This window comes from Eublepharis macularius, chromosome 10, assembly GCF_028583425.1.
Source record: "Eublepharis macularius isolate TG4126 chromosome 10, MPM_Emac_v1.0, whole genome shotgun sequence".
Taxonomy (NCBI): Eukaryota; Metazoa; Chordata; class Lepidosauria; order Squamata; family Eublepharidae; genus Eublepharis; species Eublepharis macularius.
In genome coordinates, this window is record NC_072799.1 from 1,144,712 (window position 1) to 1,171,145 (window position 26,434).

Consider the following 26,434-nt stretch of genomic DNA (forward strand, 5'->3'; position numbering starts at 1 on the left):
GTAAAATACATCATTTATAAAGTGGCATATGAAGTTGCGCTGTTTGTCTCATTTATGAACTCTGGAAGTACCAGTTTTTTAGCTTCCTACAAGCCAAACTGTAAATATACCCGGGAGAGAAAGAACTGCCAACTGCTGTACCCGCTGCTGTTTCAGCACACGTACCTTAGCTTTTGCCCATCTGGGAAGCACGAATGCAAGCCTTTGCCATTTCAACTAGGCCACTCAGGGGAGCACAGATACAGACAGAACCCAGACACGCACTTTTGTTGTGGGAGATTAGCTTATTTCCAGCCGGCCTTTTGTACATGGACCTCTGTCGCCTCTTGGATGCTCACGGGCAGTCCTCCACCATGGATGGTCTTGCCACACCAGTGTCCTCTTCTCTCACCCAGTTACCCTCTGTTTCTCCTAAGCCAAAGACTCAGGTTTCGTTCTTCGTATCCTGCTCTCTCTTCCTTATTCTGATTTGCTTTTAGCACACCGGTTTTCACCCACTTTCTCTGTCTTGCCCCATCACATTTCTTGCTCCTCCCAGCACAGCCTCACACTCTTACCTCTGCAGTTTATTTTATGGGCTCCGCTAGCTTTAGACTCCTTGTCCCCTGTACACAAAACACCCTGTGAATCTCTGTCCTGCTTGACCCAGTCTTGGGGACGTGGTGGTGGGACCTTGCCTGGTTTCAGGGAAGGAAGCACCTTTGCGTATTTCCACCCCCCCCCCCCCGCCACAGACGTATTATTCCCTGAAGCCTTTATCAGGCCAAGGCAGTGGGGAGTTGGGCGCTGTGCCCCTTCCTTCTTACAATCTTCGCGATTCTTTTGTTCGGTGAATGGATGTTGCTCAGCGGAGAGTCGAAGCTGTTCGTCAGCCACCAAGGCAAGCAGTTTCCATGTGCCCCGCTATGTCAGCACCATGTAATGATGTTGCTTTTGGCCTCTTCCAGGTCTGTCTACGATGGCGAGGAACATGGGCGCTTCATGGAGAAGCTTGATGCTCGCATCCGGAATCATGACCGTGAGATTGAAAAGATGTGCAACTTCCACTACCAGGGCTTTGTGGATGCCATCACAGAGTTCTTGAAAGTCCGAGCCGAAGCCCAGAAGCTCAAGGTAAGGAGTGGAGTAAAGCCATCTGGTTAGAGGGCCTCTTGGAAGAACCAAAAAGTGGCAACAGACATCTTTGGATGTTCGTTCTGTTGGTTGGTTGTTGGTTATTGATAAGTCCGCTGAGACCCACTGCAGAAGTTGCAGCCATGACGGACATGGGGTGCATGACTGCAGTGATGCTGCTGCTTGCTGCCTACTCTTGAGTAATGCATTTAGTTGCTGTGGGAGTGGGATTGTGTGTAGAACTTTGTTAGCCAGCTTCTTGCCTTGGGCACTTCCAGTGCACAAAGTGCTTGCCCAGATGCTGAGTTGGGGCTGAGGCGGAGTGTTGTGGCTTTCGAGGGAAGTAGGAGCTGGCAGCGCCATGTCTCGATCTAGCACTCTTGTCCCCATTGCAAGGGGGAGCAGCAGAATCAGGCCGCTTCCTTGATCTCCCCAAACAGTGTAGCTCTCCCAAATGGAAGTGTTGCATGGGATGCACTTCGTCTTGGGGATTCCCTACGACTTGTACGACGTCCTTGTCGCTTTGGGAACAGCAGGTTATTTGTAGAGGCTTGCAGGAGTTTATCGGCAGGTGTCTCCCACTTCCTGACACACCCAGCCGTTCTCCCTTGAAAATCCTGCGGTGTACACTTTCATGACTGATCCAAACACCCCCATTGCAGGGGCTGCCCTCCTTGTACCTGTGCTGGCTGCACCTTTGCTTGTGGCTAGTGGCAACTTGATTTGTTTGCTGCAAAGAGAGCCTGTGGTTTTGCACCCCATACTTAAGGAGATCTGTAGTGCTGACGATGACATCACTGGGGTCAGGTAGCAGTTTTCCCCAGGCCATTTTGGCTAGGAATTCTGACAGCGTTTTGCCGTCTTCTGGGCATGGAGTAAGGGTCACTGTGTGTGTGTGTGCGTGGGCGGGGGGAGGTAGTTATGAATTTCCTACATTGTGCAGGGAGTTGGACTAGATGACCTTAGAGGTACCTTCCAACCCTCAGATTCTGTGATTCTGTGACTGTTTCTGTTCATGGCCAGAGAGTTTCCCAGCCCGCTCCTTGGCATCTTGGGCACAGGACCATCTGTGGGATGCTTGTGGGTGGCATTCTTCAGTGGGACAGTGATTTGCCTGTCTGTTGTAGAAGGTAAATTGCAGCAATCTGCCACCACTGTGGATTTGATGAGCCTTTTCACTTCTAGAGTTATTCATTGAAAGAGTTCTCTTCTAAGTGCTGCTCAGGATTTGGCCCTGGACCAAGGAATGAACATCTTCAGAAGTGTAATGTAGGGACTGACTTGCCCTTCCCCGTAGATGTTCTTGAGAGAGGACGCTGGGCCCTGGTGGCAGAGTCCAAGAGAGGAGGCTCCTCGATCAGTGCTTGGGGTATGGCAGTGCTTGGGGTATGGCCTCCAGAGCACAGGGGCTCTGGCTCCCTTGTCCCAGGCTCTGTTGAAGCTCCAGGGTGACCTTATGGGAGAAACAGCAGAGCCTTTGGGGAGGGGATTCCCAGGTGTACCCATGAGGCCCAAACACAGCCCCTTCCACTCATGGGCCCGCTCCTGAATCAACACGAAAACTCTGCCAACTCTCTCAGGGTTGGTGGGTGAGATGGTGGCAGTCACTGGCATTGGGAATCCTGGGGAAGGGCTGCAGAGGCAGGAGCTGTGCAGGCCAGCCCCACGTCTCAAGTAGAGGGTCTCAAGAAGGGTCTCTCACATCACCTACTGCCTGGTCTGGGACCTGAAACTTTCTGCATGCCAAGCAGATGCTCCAGCATTGTCCTGGGGCTTTTCCTGGGGAGTCTACATGTGTTACACATGCACCCAGTTTCTGCTTTGTACCTATTGCGGAGCTACCTTAGCCCCCTTTTAAAACCCTCGACTGTGTTGGATCCTGTGGTTCCTTCTTGCTCACCGAGGAGCCTTGCTTCAGCAGATGGGGCCGTCAGAGTCATGCCTTCTGCCTAGGCTCCTCCTGGCCTCGCAGAAACTCCCAGGTGTCCTAGTACTTGGGGAGTAGCCCCCTCATGTGACTGCATCACCTGGCATTTCATGTTGAGAAGTGCCTGTTTGGTCAAACTAGAAAGTACCTGCTGGTCAGACGAGACCCACAGCCAGCTGACAGGAGAAAGGAAAGCCCTTCCTGCGGACCAGGTTTTTCACTTTGCTTTTGAATCTGCTCTGCATTGGGGTCGTTGATTAGAAGTGGCCGGAAGGTGGCTTGGATGCCAGTTTCAGAACCGCCAGTGAGCACAATTTCCGCATGCCCAAGTCTCCATCTTCCTCCAGTCCGTGGCCCCTTTTCCCACTCCCCCCCCACCCCCGCTTTGCCTCCAAAACACGCTGGCTGCATGTCGGATGCTCTTTCTGTACACAGCAAGGGCTTAAAGTTGTATGTGCGTAAAGTGGATGTCTTCCTGAGATTCGTGTGAAGATTTAAACTAGTTAGTGTTTTGCATGAGTTTCAGATGAGGCTAAAACTGGTCTTCACAGACCCTGTTAGAATTGTTCAGGGCAAAAGGAGACGCAGGAGCCAGGCTTTTAGTTTCCGGTCGGCTTGTCTTTGAGAGTCGAACGGAAGACTTGTCTGATGTGGCTGCCCAGCAGGAGAGGGACCCGAGCCCCTGAATGGATGAATGAATGTTCAGAAACCCCAAGGACCATCTTGGGGGAGGGCCCGGGCCACAGTGACTGTTGCAATGGATATCGCCGGAAATATAGGTGAACTGTTGCTGGATTAGACCGCGGAGATCACGGACGGTGTCTCTGCACTCAGAAAATGGGCTAGTCTTGCTCCAGAGCTAGACGTGGCGCAAAGAGATCCTGGGGAACCAGAACAGAAGGACCTTGGAGAGGGGCATGAAACGGAGGAGTACTGCCATTTGTGTGGCCTTGTGTAAATTAGAAGAGCCATCTGACCCCTATCGAGGGATACTGTGAGTCAAGGTCCAGGTGCAGAGAGCATCTGGGAATGGCTGGGATGTCCATCTTCACGGAAGTAAAGATACGATTCAAGGATGAGTGTATTGCTTGAGAGCCAGAAGAGCCATATGTATGACCAACTTGTAATCACTAATGTCACATAGATTTTGTTAAGGCAAAAAGCAGCATGAATGAACTAACAATTTCCGTATACTTTAAGAAGATCCAGTTTGGTGGAGTGGTTAAGAGTAGGCAAGACTCTAACTGGAGAGCCGGGTTTGATTCCCCACTCCTCTGCTTGAAGCCAGCTGGGTGGCCTTGGGTCAGTCACAGCACTTCCAGAGCTCTCTCAGCCCCACACACCTCACAGGGTGATTGTCCTGAGGATAAAAATAACGCACTTTGTAAACCGCTCTGAGTGGGCTTTAAGCTGTCCTGTAGGGCAGTATGTAAATCGAATGTTATTATTATTATTATTATAGATGTATGGTGTTTGAAGTCATAAGAGAGTTAGCCAAGCATGTGAGCTCTTATCAAGTGGAACCGTTAGTTATTCTTTGGAGATGATACTTCCTTGGACTCATGGAATTGCTCTCCTTTAACAATCGATGTAGTTATAATGGATGATACGATTTCCTGTTGATTGAGCTGCTATTAGGAATGCTAAATAATCATGTTTTAATGGAAGCAGAGATTCTGTAATTGTGTTTTCTTGTGTACTGCACCTAGAATGTTATTGAGGTGTACCTCTTGCCAGGCGCTTACAGCGAACTAGATGCTTAGGGCTTCTTAAGTGCACACCTATATCAGAATCAGGCCTGACCAGAGTCCTCCATAACGCTGCTTAGTTTTCCTGGTGCCCAGGATCAGGCTTCCCTGGTAGGCTCACGACGAGGCATGTCTCCCAGTTTGTGCTGTCCTGTTTAGATTCCCCCTTCACCAGCCCATGGCTGGGGCTGGGGCTGGGGCTGGGGCTGGGGCTGGGGCTGGGGCTGGGGCTGGGGCTGGGGCTGGGGCTGGGGCTGGGGCTGGGGCTGGGGCTGCCTGCAGTGAGCTGACTCGAATGCATTGTGGTTTCTTTCTTCACAGAATCAAGTGACAGACACGAACAGAAAACTGCAGCTGGAGAGCAAGAAGGTAAGCCTTGAGACCCTTATTGGAAAAAGCATCGTACCTGTTCTTGGCCTTGGGGCCAGGCGTGCTGGACTTGGCAAATAACCGGCCAGCTTTCCCTCCTGCCTGCTGCCTTTTGCGCTCCTCTCCCAGAGGGCCCAGCCCTTGTCAGCAAACCTCGTGAAGACCTTTGGGGATGTGCTGCAGCAGTAAAGCAGAGGTTTCTCTTGCAGCTGGTGGGGACAATGGAAGAGCTGAAACAGTGTCGTCTCCAGCAGCGGAACATTTCTGCAACCATGGACAAACTCACGCAGTGTCTTCCTGGTGAGAAACTTGGCAGAGTGGGTGTGCTGGCAATTGCCCTGGCATTGTCTGTGGTGTTAGGCAAGTCAGTGTGGCAGAGCTGCTATGACATCAGCATCCCGACAGCTGTCCTTTACTAACCTGTGCATCTTTGTCTCTCTTCTACTCTAGTTCTAGAGATGGATAGCAAACTGAGAGAGCAAATGAAATCTAAAAGGTAAGATCACAAACACGGCAAGTGGGAAAGAACTGACCCAGAAGCCTTAGTTTGACTCCTCTGGAATAGAGGATCAAATGCTCAAGATGGCGAAGTGCCGCCCTCCTGGGACACGCCCCTCCTGGAAGACCCCCTGTGCAAGCCCCATGGAAATAGGCAAGAACCATGTTAGTGGGGGTGGGAAGCGCTCTCAAGTCACAGCTGCTTTATGGCGACCCCTGCCGGAGTTTTCATGGCAAGAGACTGTGAGAGGTGGTTCGCCATTGCCTGCCTCTACAATGCAGCCCTGGTCTCCCATCCAGTTACTAAACAAGGATGTCCCTGCGTCACTTCTGAGATCTAATGAGGTTGGGCTTGCCTGGGCTATCAAGGTCAGCCCAAGAACCATATTAGAAATATTTTAATAAATGAGTGAATTGTGCAGGAAAGTGTCGTGGTAAGTGGGGCCCTTGGACCAGCTGGCCCATCTCCTTCCCTGCTGCTCTTTGTAGGGCCTCAAACCTGTGGAGGACTGGGGAATCAAACCAGGACTGTAATCTGGAGAACCGGGTTTGATTCCTCACTCCTCCATTTGAAGCCACTTGTGTGACTTTGGGCTAGTCACAGCTCTTTCAGAGCTCTCTCAGCCCCACCCACCTCACAGGGTGATTGTGGGGATAACACCACATTTTGTAAACCGCTCTGAGTGGGCACTAAGTTGGAGGGGGGTATATAAATTGGAAGTTGTTGTCGTTGCTTATTGTGGAAGCTCTGGAGGACCCCAGCCCATCCCTTTAGGTTCAGTGAAGCCCCAGCAAATGGGAGATGGTTTGTGGCGAGGTCTGGGGGCTCACCCTCTCCCTCCGCTCCACTCTGTTCCTCTCACATTCGGAGCTGCAACTGAAGACGTCCCGGTTTGGAAGCATTCAGTCCAACTTCGTTTCATTGTGACATCTGAAAGGGAGTGCCTGAAAAAACTGGCATTTCTGTCTCAGAATCAAACCACGAGTTAAACTTCTAGAAGTCTTCGATTACCCCTGTCACAGGAGACGGGAGGGACAGAGTATATGAGCCAGACAGTAAACCAGGTTCACGCGTGTCACGATTTGTTTGAGATGTCTGAATAGGGCCTGGATTGCTCACTGCCACAATACGTCACTTCCTCTCCCCCCCCCCCCCAGATTCCTTGAATCAAAGTGGATGGAGAAGTCTGCCCTTTTTTAAAAATGTCAGACTTCAGTGTAATTTTTTTGGTTCATCTGAGTAAGGGTTACTTTAAAATGGAGGCGTACTGTTGCCTCTCTGATCAAAACTATGAGGCTGGTCCGGAGGTGGAGAAGGAAATAAGGGAGGTGACTCAAGTGGAAAATGTGATCCTGGGCGACCAACTGCTCTCTCGTCGACTGGGCAAATGTGTGCTTGAGTCATGCCGTAGAAACCAGGCTTCTAGACGCCCTGAATGATCGTGTGCTGGAGCAGTTGGCTGGGGAGCTGGCTAGAAGCGGAGTGACTCTGCATTTGGTTCTGAGCCTGGCTCAAGACTCAAAGGTTGCTTAAGTTACAAGAGGTGGAGTGTAGGAATAAGTGGACAGTTCTTGCAATGGAGGGAAGTCAGCAGCAGGGTCCTGTAAGCAGCGGTGTGGGGGCCAGTGCTATTTAATTTGTTCATAAATGATTTAGAATTGGAGGTGAGCAGGACAGTGGCCAAGTTTGCAAACGATGCCTTATCACTCAAAATGATGAAAACCAAAGTAGATTGTGAACAGCTACAGGCACTAGGTGGTGCACAAGACCTTGCACAAGTGGAACTGCACTAAGTCTGTTTATGGTTCCATGTGCGTCACTGGATCCAAGCCGTCGTTTCTGCACCCCAAGATCCTCAGGCCAAACACAGTCAGAGGCCTGGGTGGAAATCCCTCTTTTGATATCCCACTCGAGATTCCCGATCGAGGAACTTGCGAGAGGAAGCAGTCTGGTTTCCACGGGAACACTGGAGCCCCCTCCTCCAGGCTCTCTTCTGTGGCCTTAAGGGCTCCTGGCAGGGTGCCTCCTGTAAGCGTCCTTCGGTATTTGCAGGACAACGGACCAGCCTCCCAGGCCACTGGAGTCATATCCCTCGCCATGGAAGGGCCATCCAGGCAGCTGCGTAGCCGGGATGAGCTGACCCATGTGGCTTGATAGTAGTTAGGCTGTTCAGTCAGTGCTACTCACTCCATGGCTAGTGGAGAGCCACAGACAGAACGATCACCCAGAGGAGACACACAACTGCTGTGTGCCCTGTACACCATCCCACCAAACACACATGAAAGAATAGATGACACATATGCCAGTTTGGTGTAGTGGTTATGAGCCGTAGGACTCCAATCTGGAGAGCCGGGTTTGATCCCCCACTCCTCCTCCGCCTGAAGCCAGCTGGGTGACCTTGGGGCAGTCACAGCTCTCTCAGAGCTCTCTCAGCCCCACCCACCTCACAGGGTGATTGTTGTTGGGGGGATAATAATGTCATACTTTGTAAACTGCTCTGAGTGGGCATTAAGTTGTCCTGAAGGGCTGATCCTGCAGTGGGCAGAGGGTTGGACTAGATGGTCTGTATGGCCCCTTCCAACTCTATGATTCTATGATTCTGTGGTATATAAATCAAATGTTGTCATCATCATCATCATCATTGTTATTATTATTATTATTAATACCAAGTATATAACTGTAACCTTTTTACTTACCAGAGTACCTCTGCGCGTGTAGAGTGTTCTCTTCCGACCACTGTTGAACCTTAGGCAGCCCTTGTGGATCTGGAGCGAGGGAAGGGCTTCCATCTTAGACTCGGGACACTAAGCAGTGTGTCGTCTTTTAAGTTGTCCAGAGCTCTATGGAAGGCTGGATGTGAAAAAATAAATTCTTCTCTGTGTTGGGAGTTCCTTTCAAGTTGCTGAAGAGAGGGTGGTTAGAACCTCCTCTTTGCTAAGTTTTCTCCAAGCAAGGAGTTTTGTCTTATGTGTCAGCATTCAACAGTAGGATACCCCATTCCAGTGCTCATTCAGCTACATAGACAGAACTCTTATTTCTTTTTATGCTTGAGGGAACCATCATAGACCAGTTGCATTGTGCTTTTAAAAATAAGACTATTCATTTTATCTTGGGCCCGTATTGATGATGAAACTGTCCCAATTGCTAAAGAGCTCCTCCTCTTCATCCAGGGTAGGGCTGGATGGTTGGAGAAGCCACCACATTCAAAGGCAGGGACTGTGAATGGACCAAGTGCCATCCTATGCATGTCTACTCATTTTGTTCAATGAGACTTTCTCTTAGGTAAGTATGCAGAGAATGGAAGACTGAGCAAATGCCACTGGGAAAGGTAGGGGGCTGAGAAGATGCCTGACGCTCCGGGGCTGCTGGTCAGCAACTGCTCTGTGGCCTCAGCAGGGTGTCAAAGTGCTGGCCTTACCTGTGTTCACTTGGATCAGAGGCGGCCAGTTACGGGCCGGTCTCCATGTTCACCTTTCCTGGGAAAGTGAGAGAGCAGCTGCAGGGATTCTGGGATGACCCGTCTGCTTTTCCAGCCTGGCTTCAGACCTCGGTTCAGAACCTGGGCAGCTTTAGTTGACTGGTGGACGACCTTTGTTTAAAGTAGGGCAGAACTAACCTTGTGGAAAGAACACAGTATGTTGTGGCTGAAATTATTTCAGTTGGACACGAGGGTTTTTGCAAAGTGTATGGTTTATTGGATTGAATTTGTCACAAGTAAATTGCTACTGTATTTATCGTTGAACAGTTCCATCTCACTGCTAAAATTTACCATTCTTTGTTATTCTGTAGTTTGGTTAGGACATGAAAGTTATTTTCTCGTTAAGCACCTGCCATTTCCCCTCCTCATTCTCCTCTGAAGGTTTATTGAACTATAGCGGGAAGCAGCGTGTGCAGTGGTCTTAAAGATCCCCTCTGGACCTGTGTAGGAGGTGTCTCACTTGCATGCCTTGATATGGGGGCCGTTTTGGGTAACAAAACATCCTGTTTTCCCTGTTTCGTACCGAGCATTTCCTTACTAGGCCTGATCCATCTCTGCGTTCTGGGTGAGGGGGGGAAAGGCCATACGGGGTAGAAGACGGTACCTCATGCAGCTGACAGGCGGGCGTCACTACAGTGGAGAAGCTGCTGGGACTCATCTTAGAGGCTTGGCTAGCTTGCTGCACTCTGAGGAGGGTGCCGTGGGGAAGGGATGAGTCCCCGGACCTCACTGGTTTGTGCTCTTTTTCAGCAGAGAGAATGTGACCGACTTTGCTTCCCTGGCTTTGACAGGCTGAATGTAGGCCAGCTCCACAGACCGCAGTTGAGCCGCCTGCCATCCTCCTTAAGCAAAGGCTCTCCTAATAAGCGGTGGGCCCCGTGTTTTTATTTCCGTGGCCTGATGTCTGGCTGCTCTTGCAGCTTTTGATTTTCCTCTGGAGGGATCTGCCTTTGGTTGGAAATTGCTTTGCATAAACACACAGTGCCTGGATTCCAGGAGTCAACTCGGCTCTGACCTTTGCTTGGGCTGACCTCTGTGGTTTCCCCTTAAAACAACTTCCTCTGCTTCTCTTCAGGCCCTCTGAAAACATTGTTTGGAGTGAAGGCCATTTGAATAGTGCGATGTTGTAGGTTTGTATGTGTTAGGCCGGCAGGCACGTTTCCTGATGCGACACAGTCTTTAGTCCGTGGGGGTGTGGGTGGTGGGCAAGGGCTGACCCAGGGTCCTCAGAGCCATGCTACGTTCTGGCCTGATCTTTGACACGAGCTCCCCCTCCCCAAGACTGGTCTCATATTCACTCCTGAGGTGGGAAAGGTTTGTTGGGAAGGGGCGAGCTATCAGTGACGTAGCCCGTAGCCAGGCAGATGAATGAAGCGCAAACCGTTTCCAAGCCCACTCAGAGCTGCTTCTGGCCCCAGACCTGGAAGAATGCCCCTTTGCGCAAATGGAACGTTTGCATCCCCTTGGCAAGCGGGTAACTGCAGGGCTGCTGTCATTGCTAGAAAAAGGAAAGTGTTGGGGTGGCTACAGAACTGGTCACTCCTGAAACGTATGAAGCGCATCCAGGAGACATTCCTTTTGGGCAGTGCCCCCGGCCTGCCTTTGGGATGGGGCATCCTGCCAGTCTCTCTTTCAGCCCCGCTGCCCTTCAAGGCGCTGCCCTCCCCCTCGAACCCTTCCGCAGCCTCGCCTTTTCCCCTTTGGTGTCTTCAGCCTGCTCCTTGTTCTTGCCAAGGTTCTCACGCTTTGATCCTCTTCTCTTTCCGTTTTGGTGTGTGCTCTCTTCCAACCATTTCCTGCTGAGGACACTGCAGTTGCCCTCCCTAATTCTCTAGAGCTTGTATTTCACGATATCATCTTGGCAGGTGACCCAAAAAGAACCCGAGACGGACCTTTCCCTCACGGGAGGAGTAGGTTAGGTGTTGATAGGTGCCCGAGTTGCAAGACGAAGCCACTGTTCATTTTTGGTCTTCTTGTACAGTTCCACATGGGACTGTGCATGCGCAGGCCTGCCCATCGGAGATTTCTTAGCTCTATTTTTAAAACCACTAAAGGGCGCTCTCGCCTCCTGAGCGCTTGTATGGCTGTTTTCCCACCTAAAACAACCCCTTAGGGAGGCGGGGTGCCCCTTGTACCCTCAGTTCCTCTTTTGCTGCTGGTTAGAGAGGTTCTTGGCTGAGACTTTGTCGAAGCTTCGCTTGCTTTCGTAGCATTTTCCCCCTTGACAGTTGCATTAACAGAGTGAGTATGGTGGCTGATAAAGCCTTGTTTAAGCCTTGTACAAGTTGCAGCACTAAGATGACCAAGGGGGATGGGCATTCGTTATGTCTGATCTGCTTGGGAGAAGGGCATAATACCCAATCCTGTAAGCCTTGCCAAAGCTTTACCCCCAAAGCAAGGGCTGAGAGGGCTGTTTGATTGAAGGCATCGTTGTGGGAGAAAGCCTTAGCTGTTGCGGGACTATGTCCAAAAGCGGCCAAGCTAGCACAGCCTGGAGATGCTGAGCCCTTGAATCCGAAACCCCCGTCAACTCTGCGACACAGCTCTTCAGGGCCGAGAACCCCTCAGAGTCGCACCCACTCTGTATCACTTGAGGCGTCGAGGGCACTAGAATTGACTCGGACCCGACTGGATCAGATGGATCTGAGACCACTCGAAACAGCAGTTCTGCTGGAACCGATTCGAACTCAACATGCTCATTTGGACCTGAGGTCTCCAACTTGATTGGATACGATGAATTGGATCTGATGCTCGAAGTCAAAAGACTCCACCAAGGTGCCTACCCAGGCTACATGAGAGCTGCCTGGCAGGGAAGGAGGTTCGGAGGGGGAACCCCCTCGGAAGAGGGCAAAAAAGTCTAAACGCTTGGCCCCTAGCACGTCTCCTAGGGTGAATGGCTCGACCAGGAGATTCTACTTGTAGAACCACCCCCAGTCCTTCAATGTGATCCTGGACATCTTCAATACGCTCCAGGACACCTTCACCATGTTCATCAGAGGAAGAAGGAGAAATTCAGCATGGGAGATATCAATCATTTTTTGGCCAGAAGGGGCTATTCCAGGCAGTATACTGAGACACCCTACCAGGATGTGGACATTGGAAGGGTATACCACACAGATGTATGGTCCAGAGAACCTCCTCCAAGACCACTGAGGAGTCCACATTCGTTCTCCAGATCCAGGATGGCTTTTCAATTCTCTGAATCAGGAACTGGCCCTGATCCATACCTGGCTGGAGACAGCCCCAGTAACCCTTCAGACCCATCCCCTGATGACACAGTGGGAGATACGGGGGGTACCTCGCCTACAGATGATTTCTGCGCGGATACGGAACAGCTTATGATGATGGCAAGATCCTTGGAGATTGATATCTCCTCAACTGAACCCAAAATCCTTAGGCTCCTCATCAAACGTGGCTTTCCCAATCATTGAGGACTGGCGGAGATGACGAACACTCTCTTAGAGAAACCAGCATCGGCCTCAGCTACCACTCAAAAGGCTGAAAGTCTTTGTAAAACAAAAGATCACGCCTGCACATCCTCCGCCCTCCTCGCTTGTAACTGAGGAGATGCAAACTCGCCAAAGACAGGGCCCACACCCCACCCCTTCTGATAAAGAAGGAAAGAAACTTGATGCCATAGGAAGAAAACTTTATTCTTTGGCTGCCCTGAACATAAAATTGCAAATTACAACACAACGATGGGAGCATACCAAATTTGCTATAGTATTGAGGAGGCACGCATGGCTGCTTGCGATGGCACTTCCCTCTGAAACACGGACCAAGGTGGAGGCCTTGCCCTTTGAAGGGAAAATACCCTTTTCAGAAAAAACGGACGATTACCTGTCCCAGAAAAGAAAAGATCATCAGGCAGCGAGCTCCTATGGCATCCTCCGGCCAACACAGCCGAGCCAAGGAAGAGAGTCCAGAGAACAGTCCCAACACAAAGGGAAGTCCTATCACCTTCAGCCCTACCAGGGATACGCGTGTCCTTCTCAAAGACCTTGCCAGGGCAATCAAGGTGGCTTTGTGAAAAGAAAGCAGTCCCACAGACCAAGGCAGGGATCTCAACCGCACCAACCCAAGGTCAGCACCAAGGCACCAAGCAGTTTTGACTAGTCCAGGGTCCAGAACCGATTTTTGATGAAAGGTTGTTACCATACTAGAGTGCATGGTGCTCTATCACCACTGATACATGGGTTGTGAATATTGTTCTTGAGGGTTATAACATTGGGTTTCATTGTCCCCCATGTTTGAGTCTTCCTAATTACTTGGAGGGTCAGAAACAGCCAGAACTGGGTGTGGATCTGAAAGCACTTATTGATAAGGGTGCCGTACAACCCTTTTTAGGGGAAGAAATGAAACTGGGTTTCTCTTCAAGGTTCTTTTTAGTGGATAAAAAAGATGGGGGACATAGGCCCATCCTGGATTTGAGGAACCTGAATTTCATTACTCCTTGTAAGTTCTGTATGACAACTTTGATGCTGCTGACAAAAGATTGTTGGTTTACTGTTTTAGACCTTAAGGACGCCTACTTCCATGTTTCTATCCATCCAGAGCATAGGAAGTTCCTCAGACTCACATATGGAGGGGAAATTTTCCAATATCGCGTCTTTCCTTTTGGTCTTTCCACTGCACCACGTGTTTTCGCCAAGTGCATGGCAGTGGTTATTGCACACCTTAGAACATTAAAATGTCCCATTTACCACCTGTCTGGACAAGTGGTTCATTACGGGTCAGTCGGAGGAGGACGTTCAAAGACAGGTGTCAATAACCCTACGTACCTGTTTGCAACTAGGTCTTTTTGTGAACCACAAAAAATCCAGGCTGGAGCTTACTAAACAGATCCAGTTCATAGGTGCAACACTAGATGGTTCAGCCAACAAAGCCTTATTACCTGAAGAGAAAGCAAAAAAGAACAAGGAGGTGATTCTGGTTTTTTTTGAATTTTTAAAACATATTTCCAAAATAAAGAGGGTACAGAAAGAAGAGGGGGAGTTACAGGGTCAAAGGAGGGGTAGGATTTTGCACTACAAGAGTTATTAAAATTCAGAGTACTCAAAACATATCTTGATCAGAGTTAATCGATATTAAAATAAAGAATACATATACTATTCCAGCTGCTGAGTATTTTCACCTTTACCGTCACAAACTAAATACATTATGCAATCTACCTCGTCATTAATATTTGACCATTTCCATCTTATCATAGCTTTATATTCAATATTTATCAATATATAAACCTCATTCAGTTATTGCTGCACTATTTCATCTTAATTCTTTATATAACTGATTCATATAGCAATCTTCTCTACTTGTCCCTAACATTATCAATGCTTCCAAATCTTCAAACTATTTTAGCAATTAGCATTAAAATATTTAATTATATATTCATACCTTTCTCCCCTTGTTAGACTATAAGCACTAATAAGCTATCTACAATAAGTCGGTACTTTATAGAGCTGCAACCTCTTATTTATTTTAATCTTTATAAGCAAAATAATTCCCCCATTTCCCTTCAAATTCACTTATTGGTCTTCTATTTATATAACTCGTCAGTTTTGCCATCACTGCGTATTCTGCCATCTTGTCTTTCCAAATGCCGCTTATAATTGGCAAGGAGAATTCAGGCTTTATTAGGACTTATGGCATCCACCATGGCAGTAGTCCCTTTTGCAAGAATGAGAGAACTGCAGTTGTGATTTATTTCAGTGTTCCATGGGGACTCTGACTTACAAGAGAAAAAAATGTAATATTCCTAGAATAATTTTTAAATCCCCTTAATGGTGGCTCTTAGATGAACACTCGTTTAAGGGGATACAGTTCAGACACACCATAGCGGAGGTCTCTATTACCACAGACACATCAAACACAGGTTGGGGTGTGCAGTGTGAGGGACTCTGTGCTCATGGGACATGGGAACAGAGTGAAAGTTTTTTTCACGTTAATTAATTGGAGTGGAGCCATACATCATGCCTTAGTTTCATTCACAGATGCAGCGAAAGGAAGAACCGTTCAGATACTCACAGACAGTTCCACTGTGATGTTTTACCCAAGCAGGCAGGGAGGCACCACCTCCAGGACCCTCCGCAGAGAGGCTGGGCTGCTGTGGAACTGGGCCGTAGGTCGGAGTGTAGACATCAGCGCAGTTCACATACCAGGCAGAGACTCAGCAGGTTAGGTGTGAGCCCACATGAGTGGACTATTCAAGAGAAGTGTATAAACCCTGTTTTTCAACCGTGGGGACTGAGCAAATTGTTTTGTTCAAGAGGTGACCAGGGAAAGGATTCGTTGGGAGATGCATTCCAGCTACGCTGGTCAGGGCATCTGTATTACGCGGTGCCAGAGCAGTAAGCAAGACACGGTTGGAGGGCACCAGGATAATACTGTTGGCTCCATATTGGCCCAGACAGCCGTGGTTCCGCAGCCCATCGAGACTGGCAGACAGCAAACCAGAGCACCGAACCTTCTGTCCTGGAAAGGAATGTTGCATCGCAGTGTGGGCAAGCTGTGGTTGACAGCGTGGCTCATAACGCCGTAGGTGATCTTCCAACGGGTGTTGCTCGGGTGTTGCTGAATACGAGGCGTCTGTCTGTCCACCAGGCAGTCCTACGGGCTGAAGTGGGGAAGGTTCACTGCATGGGCAGAGAAAAAGGACATTCATGCAACTGAGTGCACATTAGACAGAATCTGAGCGTTTTTGTTAGAACTCAAGAGACAGCGATGATCAAACTCTTCAATTAAAGTTTACCTAGCAGCCATTTCGGCCTTTCATTCACCTATTGACAATAAAGCAGTGTTTTCGCACTGTACCTCAAAGATGTTCTTGAAGGGTTTAAATGACATGTTTCCATCCTCCAAGAGGGTTGTACCTCAACGGTTGTTACAGTTGCTTCTTGCCAAGCTCATAAAGAAACCCGTTGAACCTATGGCGACTTGTCTCCTGAGAACATTGTCATTGAAAGTGGCTTCTTAGTGGCTATAACATCGGCAAGACGAGTAAGCAAATTGGCAGCATTAAGTATAGAACCCCCTTTTTAAAAAATTCACTCTGAGAAAGTAGGTGTTGAGAACCAAACCGGATTTCCTCCCTAAGGTGGCATCAACATTCCATATATCACAAGTGATGGTATTGCCCCCCCTGTTTCCGAGGACAATCAGGAGAGGCGGAAATGGCGTTATATATGCTGGATGTGAGACAGGCATTTCTATTTTATTTAGACCGTATGTAACCATTTAGAGTGGATCCTCACTTTTTTGTGTGCTTTTCTGGATCTAATAAGGGAGAAAAAAGCGAGTGCACAAACCATTGCAAGGGCCATTCAGCTGTGTTACCAGAATGCAGACTTACCTTGCCCTTTAGGGGTTCATGCACACTCTACAAGGTCGCAAGCATTTTCTGCAGCGCTGCTGAAGGGAGTGCCGATCTGGGACATCTGCAGAGCTCAGACGTGGTTGTCCGCTGACACCTTCGCCGGACACTACGCTCTGGACATTCTTGACCGGAAAGAAGCAGCAGTGGGCATGGCAGTGCTCCAGGCTCCCTTCCTGTAAAAGAAGCAAGATCCACCACCCAGGTAAATAGCTTGTTAAACTCCTGTGTGGAACTGCACAAGAAGACCGAAAATGAAAAACGGTGTTGCACTTACCTGTAACTGTTGTTCATTGAGGTCACACACATCCTCCCTCCTTCCCCGCTAAGGTCTCTTTTTACTTACCTGAGAGTACGGCAGTGAAAGAGGACTGAGGGTACGAGGGGCACCCCGCCTCAGGAAAACAGCCACGCAAGCGCTTGGGAGGCGAGAGCACCCTCTAGTGGTTTTAAAAATAGAGCTAAGGAATCTGCGATGGGCAGGCCTGCGCGTGCGCAGTCCCACGTGTGCCTGCCCAGAAGAGCTCAACGGACAACAGTTACAGGTAAGAGCAACACTGTTTTTCCTTCCTAGTTTCTCTTTTCACCTAAGGAAGGAATGGTTAGTAGGCTGAAACGTGAATGCAGTTGATTGGGAGCCTGGGATTTCTCCGAGTCAAGAGGTGAAGCTGTTGTGGCTGAGGCAGGTGACCTTCTCTGCTTCTGACGGTGGTTCTTCTTCTTCTCTTCCAGACACTACCCTGCTCTGAAGACACTGGAGCACCTTGAGCACACATACCTGCCGCAGGTGAGCCACTATCGCTTCTGCACGGTCATGGTGGACAGCATCCCTCGCCTGCGTGAGGAAATCAAGGAAGTCTCCATGTCTGACCTTAAAGACTTTCTGGAGAGCATCCGCAAGCACTCAGACAAGATCGGTGAGGCAGCAATGAGACAGGTGAGGAGCTGAGCCCCCCCCCCCCCCGTTCCCTGCTGAAGCACTTGTGGTGGGTGGACGGCTGCCAGTGCCACTGCGGAGCCGTCCGCGGCTACAGGAGCCTGCACGTGTCTCTTATATTGCCAGCGGCTGCTGGGTGCTTCTTAGTGCTTTCCCCGTCAGTTTGCCTGAGCCTGTTGTGGGCGGAGTTTGTTGCCTCTTCCAAGCTTCTGTCCCAGCCTTATGAAAGGCAGCTGGGATGTTCTGGTGTGTTGTATGGGGAATTGGGCAGTGTTGGTGTCTGAGTTCTTAGGTTAAGGATCAGTTGGTTACCTGCTGGTGGTTCACTTCTGTTTCTGGGGCTGAACTCCAGCTAACTTCGGGTGGGGGGGGGCATGGCGTGGCTACTGTCTGCAGCAGGGCTGCCCGACAGATGTTTTCACTGTCTTCCAAAGAGAGCCTGGTTAAATGTTCATACTGGCAGTATGCAGTGTCTTTGCCCATGCTTTTTAACGAGAGGGGGTATGATACTCCTGTGGAAGTTGCCACCTACTGGGGTGTGGCTGGAGGGTGTCTGATGCAGCCACCTAGCTGAAGCTAAGCAGGTCTGTGTTTGCTGAGTGCCTGGGTGGGAGACCCCCTGGGCGCCTCTGTACAGGCTGCCTTGCGTTCCCTGTTGGCAGAGTGATGGGGAATCATGGATGGATGACCTACTCCCTTGTGCCCTTCATCCCTGGCTGTGCTCGGGAGCATGCTTTTTTACTTAAGCCCTTTATCTACCATATTTCTGTGTTTGTGCTTGAGGAATCATAACCCCAAATAAATATTTATTTTTGTTATCTATAGTCCATCTTTCTCATTGAGATTCAAGGGGATTACACAGTGCAAGTCCATACAGTCAGTAAGATGAGATGTCTGATAAACAGTGTAATAGGACTGGGACCACAGAAATCTGACAAAAAGCATAAATAGTAAACATGATGCGTTAAACAGTAAATGGTATTACATGACAGATATTCTGTGCACTGAGAACAAGATAATGCATACGGCGGCAGCTGAAACATACTGTACACAGTAGTGATGTCCCCAGGCCCATCCCCTTCCTTGAAACAGAGCAGCAGAGCGTAGGAGGAGAGGCGGCCCTGCGGATACGAGGGTCCAGGGCCACGATGGGCCTTGCACGTGATAGCCAAAACCTTGACCTGGGATGGTCACTGGTGGAGTGGTGATGCGCATGCTCTGGCTGGCTCCTGACAGTAAGCCGGCTGCCGTGTTCTTCACCAGCCAGAGTCTCTGAGCTGACTCTGAGGGGAGACCCGCGTAGAGCTCAGTACAGACTAGTCTCGCCTTGATGTTTCTGTAGCACGGCCGTGTCGAAGTAGGCTGCCACTCCCTGGGCTAAACTAGGTGGGAGGAATGCATCCTTTTTGGGGGGCTGGGCCAGCTTGTTTCTCCCACAGTATAGCCCATAGACCTGTAACCACGTTAGCAAGGATCAACTGAAGCCAGTCAAAAGTTTCCCAACCAGCATCTCCTCTGTTTTGACAGGGTTTGGTTTCAGATGGCTCACTCTCAGCCCTCTACCAGTTGCAAGACCCCTGTTGCATTACTGGGAGGTTTGGGCAGAGAGATTCAGGCCTGGGTGTTACCAGCATATTTATGATCCCCGGTTCTAAAGACATGGGTGATTTCTTCTAAGGGCTTTTCACAGAGATTGAATAAAACGGCAGAGAAGACTGTGCTCTGTGGACCTCCGCAGGCTAAATCCCACACTGATGATAACTAGTCTCTGACAGCAAACCCCCTTCTGTCCTCCCCATAAGGAAAGTTTTAAAGCAATCAGAAGCACATCCCCTAATTCCTGCTTCTGCATCCACGCATTTCAACACGAGAGCGTGTTCTGCTGCATTGAAGGCCGCTGATAAATCCAGTAGGAACAACAATATATAAATGTACGGTCTGGAATATGAACGAGTACAGTTTATATTTTATGTTTGTGTGTTAGTCAATTGAAATAAAACCTATTTTATAAAAAACACTGATCGTGGTAACTGGGTCCGTATCGTCCATAAACAGCCCAGGTGATGCATCAGGTGTTTCTTCTGTCTGAGCCGTGTTGCCGCCGCCATCCCAATCAGAATGTACTCGAGAGATTTTTACCAGTAAAAAACTTTGCAAAGTCATCTCAACTGATCCCCTGTTCCTGGGGCAATAAAAGTTTGGATTTAGGAGTCCGTGGATGCCAAGATACTTTAAACCGCCGGGATGGCCATGGCCTCGCTGGCGTGGCAGCAGCAGCAGCAGCAGGGAAAGAGCCCTTCTTGGCCTTTGTCGCCACTGCTTCTTAGACCTCCCGGTGAGTTCTGTGGGCTGTTCTTTTGAATCCAGGGTGCGTTTTCCATCAGCATCACTCTAGGTGTCTCCCGGTCCTCTTCCTTCCACCCAGCTCTGGGGTAGACCTTTGGGCAGGATCCCTCCCTAAGGGCGGGAGAGGTTGATGAGGGCCAGCCTTGCCAAGGGCTTCTGGGAGCTTCGTGTTCCAAGCTCCCACCCCAGCCTCACCAGAGCAGGCGTTTGGAGTCGTGAAATCCCCCAGAACATTTCAGTATTCATGAGCAGACCATTTTGACTCAGCACCGTCTCCTGCATGGCAGTGGAGCCCCATCCATCCTTGCCTGGAGGAGACAGTGCTCAGACTGTGCTTCAGGCTGAATCTCCAGCCCCTAAGGCCAGCTTCCCCTCAAAGGCTCAGGGCAAATGACTAAGTCCAAGGTATATCCTCTTTCATGTGTTCGGTGCTTCCTGATGGGAGAGAGGCCCCGGGCAGCCAGAGAAGCTGTAAAATGCTGGGCTGGCCCTGGTGAGGAATCCTTGGTGTAAATGTTGATGTCCCCTGCTGCAATCAGCCCGGGTGCCTCCAGCTCCATACCCAAGAGCACCTTTGCCCTCAGACAGGGTGCCCCCTGGAGAACTAGGGGGCGTGTAGACAGCAGAGTGCCTAATCCCGATGTAGAGAGCATAGGATGAAAGCCAGCTTTGCAAGCTTAGAAGGACTCATGCGGGATAATAGCCACCCCTCCTCCACAGCCACTAGAGAAGACAATGATCAATTGTTTCTGAATAACAATTAAAATCATCAGGAGAACAATGAAACAATACCATCCCACAAATGACTAAAAATTTAAAGAGCAATAAAAACAGCATCCAAAGAGCAAAGCAGCAGTTAAGATGGTAATTGAAACAACCAAGTCACTAAACTGCAAATAATAAATAGCAGGCTCAGGCAGGGGAAGAGGTCCTACAGATACCCACGTGCCACCCTGTTTTGGGCTTTAAAGGCTGCAGCCACTGCCTTGATCTGGGCCCAGAGGTGAAAAGGCACCTGGTGAAGCTCTTTCAGCTTAAAAATAATATGACGCCTCCCTCCTTCCCCAAAGGGCGATCTTGCTCCTGTGCTCTGGACTAACTGATGCTTCCCAGTCCTCTTTTAAACATCCCCACGTGGGCATCAGAAGAGGCAGAGAGGAATAAAGTGTGTGTGTGTGTGGGGGGGGGGGTGCCAGTTTGAAAACAAAGGTCTTCAGAGTGGGCATGGGCTCTGAGAGGAGAGGAGCTTTGCTGAGAGTAGCTGTGGCAGGAGATGTCTGAAAGAGGGATGGGAAGACACTGCCAGGGAGTGGGGGGCTGCACCAGGCCCAGGAGGCACCAGAACGGGAGCCTGTCTTGTGCCCTTCCTGCCACACCAGGAGCAGGTGATTCCTCTCCCCAGGCTTGGGGGTCTTGCTGCTCTGCAGCCAAGGTGTCCATCCCTGGCCTCTGATGGGAGGCACTCCCTTGAGCCATATGAAGTCAAACGAATGACCGGCACGAGAATGCCAAGGCTGCCTGTTGCTTACCCCCATCCTGCTGAAGCAGCGGGGACCTGGGCTTGGACCCCCAGTCTGCTGGTTTCCCTCTGGCCTGAGGAGCCTTCCTCTGGCTCCAGAGGCTCTTCCGGCCCCATCCGTTCTCCTCCCAGTCCCCTCCTTCAGGCCTTCCCAAGACTGGAGTCTTGGCAGGTGAGCCGACCAAATTTGTCTTTCTCTTGAAAGGCAGACCATTGTAATCCCCTAAACTCAAGCAGGTAGCGAAGATCTAGGAAGTGCCTCTTGGTATTTAAATTAGCCTTATTAAAATGTTCCGGGTTTACCTGATGCAAGCAGTTAGAAGAAGCTTTGATTGTTTATGGAAATATTTAGTGTTTGGCCATGAAAGAAACCATGTTTCTGGAAAGGTCTTCCTTTGTTGTGCTCATGGAAAGCACTAATAGCTTTCATTTGTCTTTTGGTGCCCGACTGGCGGGGAATGTGCCTCTCCACAAAGCCTCCATGTCTGGCTCCGGCTGTTTACCAGCAGTTGGAGAAGCTGGTGTTCTGCCCTTCCTCTTTGCCAGTTTCACCCTGCAACTTTTTCAGTGATGTGACAGGGCGTTTCAGCTAGACCCATAAAGGTCCGTTGCCGGCAGAACCGTTCCCTCTTGCGGTTCAGGTGGCCTAGGTGATGGGGAACCTCAGCACAGCGCGAGATGGGCAGCTCTCTTACCTCTGGATGCTTTCCCGTCTGTCCCTTGGAGGAGCCCGCCCTCACCCCTTCCCACCCATTCTTCCCCCCTGCATCACGTAACCTTCCTTCTTGTCCTTCGGTGGTGTCTTGCCCAGGGCCACCTTGGTGGGAAAGGAGGAGTGTTGAAATGGAGCTTCCTGATTAAGAAGCATTCGGAGAAATTAAGCGGTGCCAGATGTGGGCTTCTCAGTGATGTTCACGGTTAGGGCCATGCCCGCTGAACTGGCTGCTCTTTATGACTCCTTCAGAATCCACATGGTTTCCGAGGGGCACTTGTGGGAGAGGCACAGGGAAAGTCTCCATTTGGAATGCAGAGTCTGTGGGGATTTTACTGGACGTCTCTGCAACTTGGAGACTAAACTCCGCCTTTGCCTACCAACCTATCCTGCCAAGTCACTGTGGATTTTGCTTTTGGAGCTAGCGTTTTTGTGTGTAATCTTCCTTGGATATCACACATATTTTAGTGCCTCTTTATGTGGAGATGTGGTTGTAAACGCGACAATTATAAGTAGGAAACTGGGAGTGTTGAATTCAGATCAAAGGATGTAGAATAAAAGGCAACGATTGTGGAGACGGAACCCAAAGATGCGTCTTGAGTTGCCAGATCGAAGCAGCCGGACCTCTGAGGTTCGCTGCTGAAGCTGCCCCTTGCGCTCCATCTGTGCCAGGGCAGAAGCGAGGCCTGGCTGCATACAGTCCCTCTGCCACGTGGTTTCTGCTCAAGGAGGAGTTATGCCTTCTCTTTCGGTTTCTTTCTAAGGAAAACATGAGGATCTGTCAGTGGAACGTCTCCTGCTCCTACCCGTCTCCTGAGGCGGAATCGTTTGCATGAAACACTCCTGGAAACTTCTCCTTGAGAGTCTCCCCTGCAAGAGGCTGCATCGCTTGCCTTGATCATGCCATCCCCCTCCACTGCCCCTTTGTTCTGCCAGCATTTGAGGCCTTGGGGCTTCTCCAGCCGAGAGCAAACGCGGCAGAGTCTCTGCATGTCCCTTTTTCCCAAGAGGAAGTTGCTTGCCTCCTCACTCACAAGACTTGTGTTTTCTGAACCCTGCCAGAGACATGTAGACTTTCTAATTCTTCCCAGGAGGCTATTCCATAACGTGGGAGCAGCCATGGGAGAAGCCCACAAGCATGCTGTAGTGGAGAGTTCCCTCGCAGGCTCCTGAATGTCCAAAAAGCATTGGTGCAGTGAGTGAAGCACTGGGGCAGGTGCTTCTTCAGACAGGTGGGCCCAAGGCTGACCAAGGCTTTAAGAGCAAGAACCAGCCCCTTGAACGGGACTCTGAAACGAAAAGGCAACTGGTACAGTGACTGCAAAACGAGTGCAATATAGTCCATGCAGCCCGCCCCCGATAACAGACAGGCTGCCGATTGCGGGTTTCAAAGAGTAAAGCCTCGTGGTTGTTGCTGCCTGTGTTGCTGTGGCCAGATTGGCAATCTCCAAACAAGGAGGGTCTCTTCAATATAATTCCCATGCTGTTAGTTTCTCATCTCCTGCCTTTACCTTCTGGGTGTGAATGATCAAGAAAGAAAACCCCCACTACATCTCCAGACCCTGTGTTAGATCTCAGATGTAGTGGTTAAGAGCATGGGACTCTAATCTGGAGAGCCGGGTTTGATTCCCCACTCCTCCGCTTGAAGCCAGCTGGGTGACCTTGGGGCAGTCACAGCTCTCTCAGAGCTCTCTCAGCCCCACCCGCCTCACAGGGTGATTATTGTTGTGGGGATAATAGTAACATACTTTGTAAACCACTCTGAGTGGGTGTTAAGTTGTCTGGAAGGGCGGTATATAAATAAAGTACTATGACTATGACTATGACTATGACTATGACTATGACTATGACTATTGTAGTGGCAAGTGATGGACCATATCAAACAGAAAGGTTGAGGAGGGCCAGTTGGGGGCATTTCCCCTTTCCAGGTGGGAACAGAGACCATCCACCAGAGCCAGCAAAGGTGTGAAGCCAGATTGCGGTGGCTCATGGGCAGAAGGGTCATCCAGGCATTTCTGCCACAGAACCACCCTTGGCTCAAGAATCTTGCCACAACAAGGACCAGTTAGAGCTGTGCCCCTAATTAGCCATTGCTGGAGCATCCAGGATTGGCTCTTGCAATACAAGGGCTGTCTTAAGCTATCTAGGGAAAATCCCCCTGCCCTGCGAGCAGTTTCCAGGGGAGGAGGGTGGCGGCGGTGAAAGGCAGGCTGGGAGGGGGTCTCTTCTGCTGCTTGCCACAGCATAACTTGGACTTCTTGGCTTCCAGTCATCGGTACATCAGGCCCATCGAGGAGCCTTGAACAGAAACTGGTCACATTGAGCCCCTGCCTGACTTTTGCTGTCTTTTTGATTTTTTCTGGGTTTTGCAGGTGGGTAAAATGTGCTCCTGCTGGCATCGCAGCCCATTTGTTGCCTTGGCTTCCTTCGTCCTGAGAGGCTTGCCAGTCCCATGTTCTGGTTCTGGGAATCCAGTGAGCTGAGAGACGCGTCATACTGAGTTCTGACCAGCAAGACTTGGTGGCTGAACTCTACAGGTTCTGTTTTCCTACCCAAGACAGCTCCTGGCAAAGAGTCTCAAGAGCTTGTGTTGCTCAGAAAGGAGTTGTATATTGCTGAAAGCGTGTTGAGTCTGGGACAAGCCATTTGTGAATGACATTTTACAGGTGCTCAGCAAGATTTGAGGGGAGAAGAGGGCAAAAACATGCCTAATTGAAATGCTGGGGAATGCTAGTCTGTCCTTCAGTGGGAATATTCTCTGGGAAGCTGGAAAACAAACAGTTCCTCTTTGCCTATGAAACAGTGGCTCAGGCTGAGATTGGTGGTATTGGCTCACATGCAGAGTATAGGTGTGCACTGTGAGCTGTACAATAGTTGTCAGCTTGCGCTGTCTCGGATTATCTTTTCCTACAAAAGGCCCTGGCATAGAGAAGTGGCAAATGCTGGGGCAGGGCATGTGGGAAGCCTTGTGGCATCTGTGCCTGGCCTCCGCAGAAGTGGCAAGGCACTTTTGAATGCAAACGGAACGGGATGCCGCCTGAAAGACGGCCACGTCTTGTGCTGTTTTTGCACAGCCTTCCCTGGAGTTGGGCCAGCGTCAGCAGTTTGCTCTAGAAGAGCATGTGGGGGAACAAGCAGGCCTGAAGAGGAACAGCAGGTTATGCTTGAAAAACACTGCAGGTTTTTCTTTTGCCCTATTTAAGAAAAAGGTTACTTTCATACCTACACAATCACAAACTGCCATTGCTGTTCTTGAGAAGCACATCGGGCACATGCGGGCACAGCTTACGTGTTCTCCTCCGCAGGGGAAATCGGCTGGGTGTGTTTGTGTTGGAAGCAGGCTCTGTTGGCCTGTGCCTGTGATGTCAAGACCTCTTCATGCCAATGTGGGGAGTATTTTTACAGCATTTGAAAAATTGGTTTTCTGTCTTGTGTAAAAATAGGCGTTGAATGAATATTTAATTGAATAAAGGTACATGTGGTTGACTTGCTTTTAAACAGCCCGTGGGCTGTCTGAAGCATGTGGAAGTGGAGTGGAGGCAGATATCTGTCAGTGTATTGGCGTCTCTGACAAGCAAGCCTGTCTTCTTACAAAGCGAAGATGGGTAGAAGCCGCCATGAGGACTGCCGTTAGGATGCAAGTGTGAACATTCTCCCAGGACAGAAACCGGCTCTTCTCAGATCAAACCCTTTGGGAATCTCTACTCTCACTGATCCAGAGGGGTGAGCCGTGTTAGTCTGTAGAAGCAAAATAGAAAAGAGTCCAGTAGCGCCTTTAAGACAGACCAGCGTTGCTGTAGCATAAGCTTTCGAGAACCACAGCTCTCCTTGTCAGATGCGTCTACTCTCCCTGTGGCTTCTGATTATCCACAGCTTAAGCAGATGCAGATACTAGAGTATGCTGAACTTACTTGGACTGCCCCCCTTCCCCATCCCTCTTTAGTTTTCTTAGACGGGGCTTGTGATGGGATTGTTTGGAATGAATTGCCTCACTTAACGCTTGATGATATCCAGTGTGCGTTTTTATGCAGTGTAAAATCTGAAGGATGCCAATCACGTGCAAAGGTCAGTGGGGCTGGGGCTGCTTCTGAGCTGCCAGCAGAGCCTCCCTGAAAGTTCCTGGAACGCAGGCCAAGAACAACCAGCCCAGAAGTCCTTATCGGATAACGTTTGTCTCCACGGCCAAAAGTGTCTGTCCTGCCGCTTCAGGCAGGCAGGTGGAAGTGAGCACCTGTACAAATCAATGGTACGGCCTCATTTGGAATACTGTGTACAGTTCTGGTCACCACACCTCAAAAAAGATATTATAGCACTAGAAAAAGTGCAGAAAAGGGCAAACTAGAATGATGAAAGGGATGGAACACTTCCCCTATGAAGAAAGGTTAAAGCGCTTGAGGCTCTCTAGCTTGGAGAAACG

The 26,434-nt window shown here is 49.9% G+C and overlaps 1 protein-coding gene across 2 annotated transcripts in view; it reads left to right on the top strand.

Annotated features, from left to right (window-relative positions):
• The window catches only part of EXOC6B (exocyst complex component 6B), a 245,827-nt gene that overhangs the window by 37,165 nt on the left and 182,228 nt on the right, over nt 1–26,434 (top strand). For both annotated transcript variants that reach the window (XM_054989943.1, XM_054989942.1), the window contains exons 2-6: nt 948–1,113; nt 5,110–5,157; nt 5,367–5,457; nt 5,608–5,653; nt 17,236–17,440. In XM_054989943.1, coding sequence (XP_054845918.1) covers nt 948–1,113; nt 5,110–5,157; nt 5,367–5,457; nt 5,608–5,653; nt 17,236–17,440 — 556 coding nt within the window. The remainder of the gene's footprint in view (nt 1–947; nt 1,114–5,109; nt 5,158–5,366; nt 5,458–5,607; nt 5,654–17,235; nt 17,441–26,434) is intronic.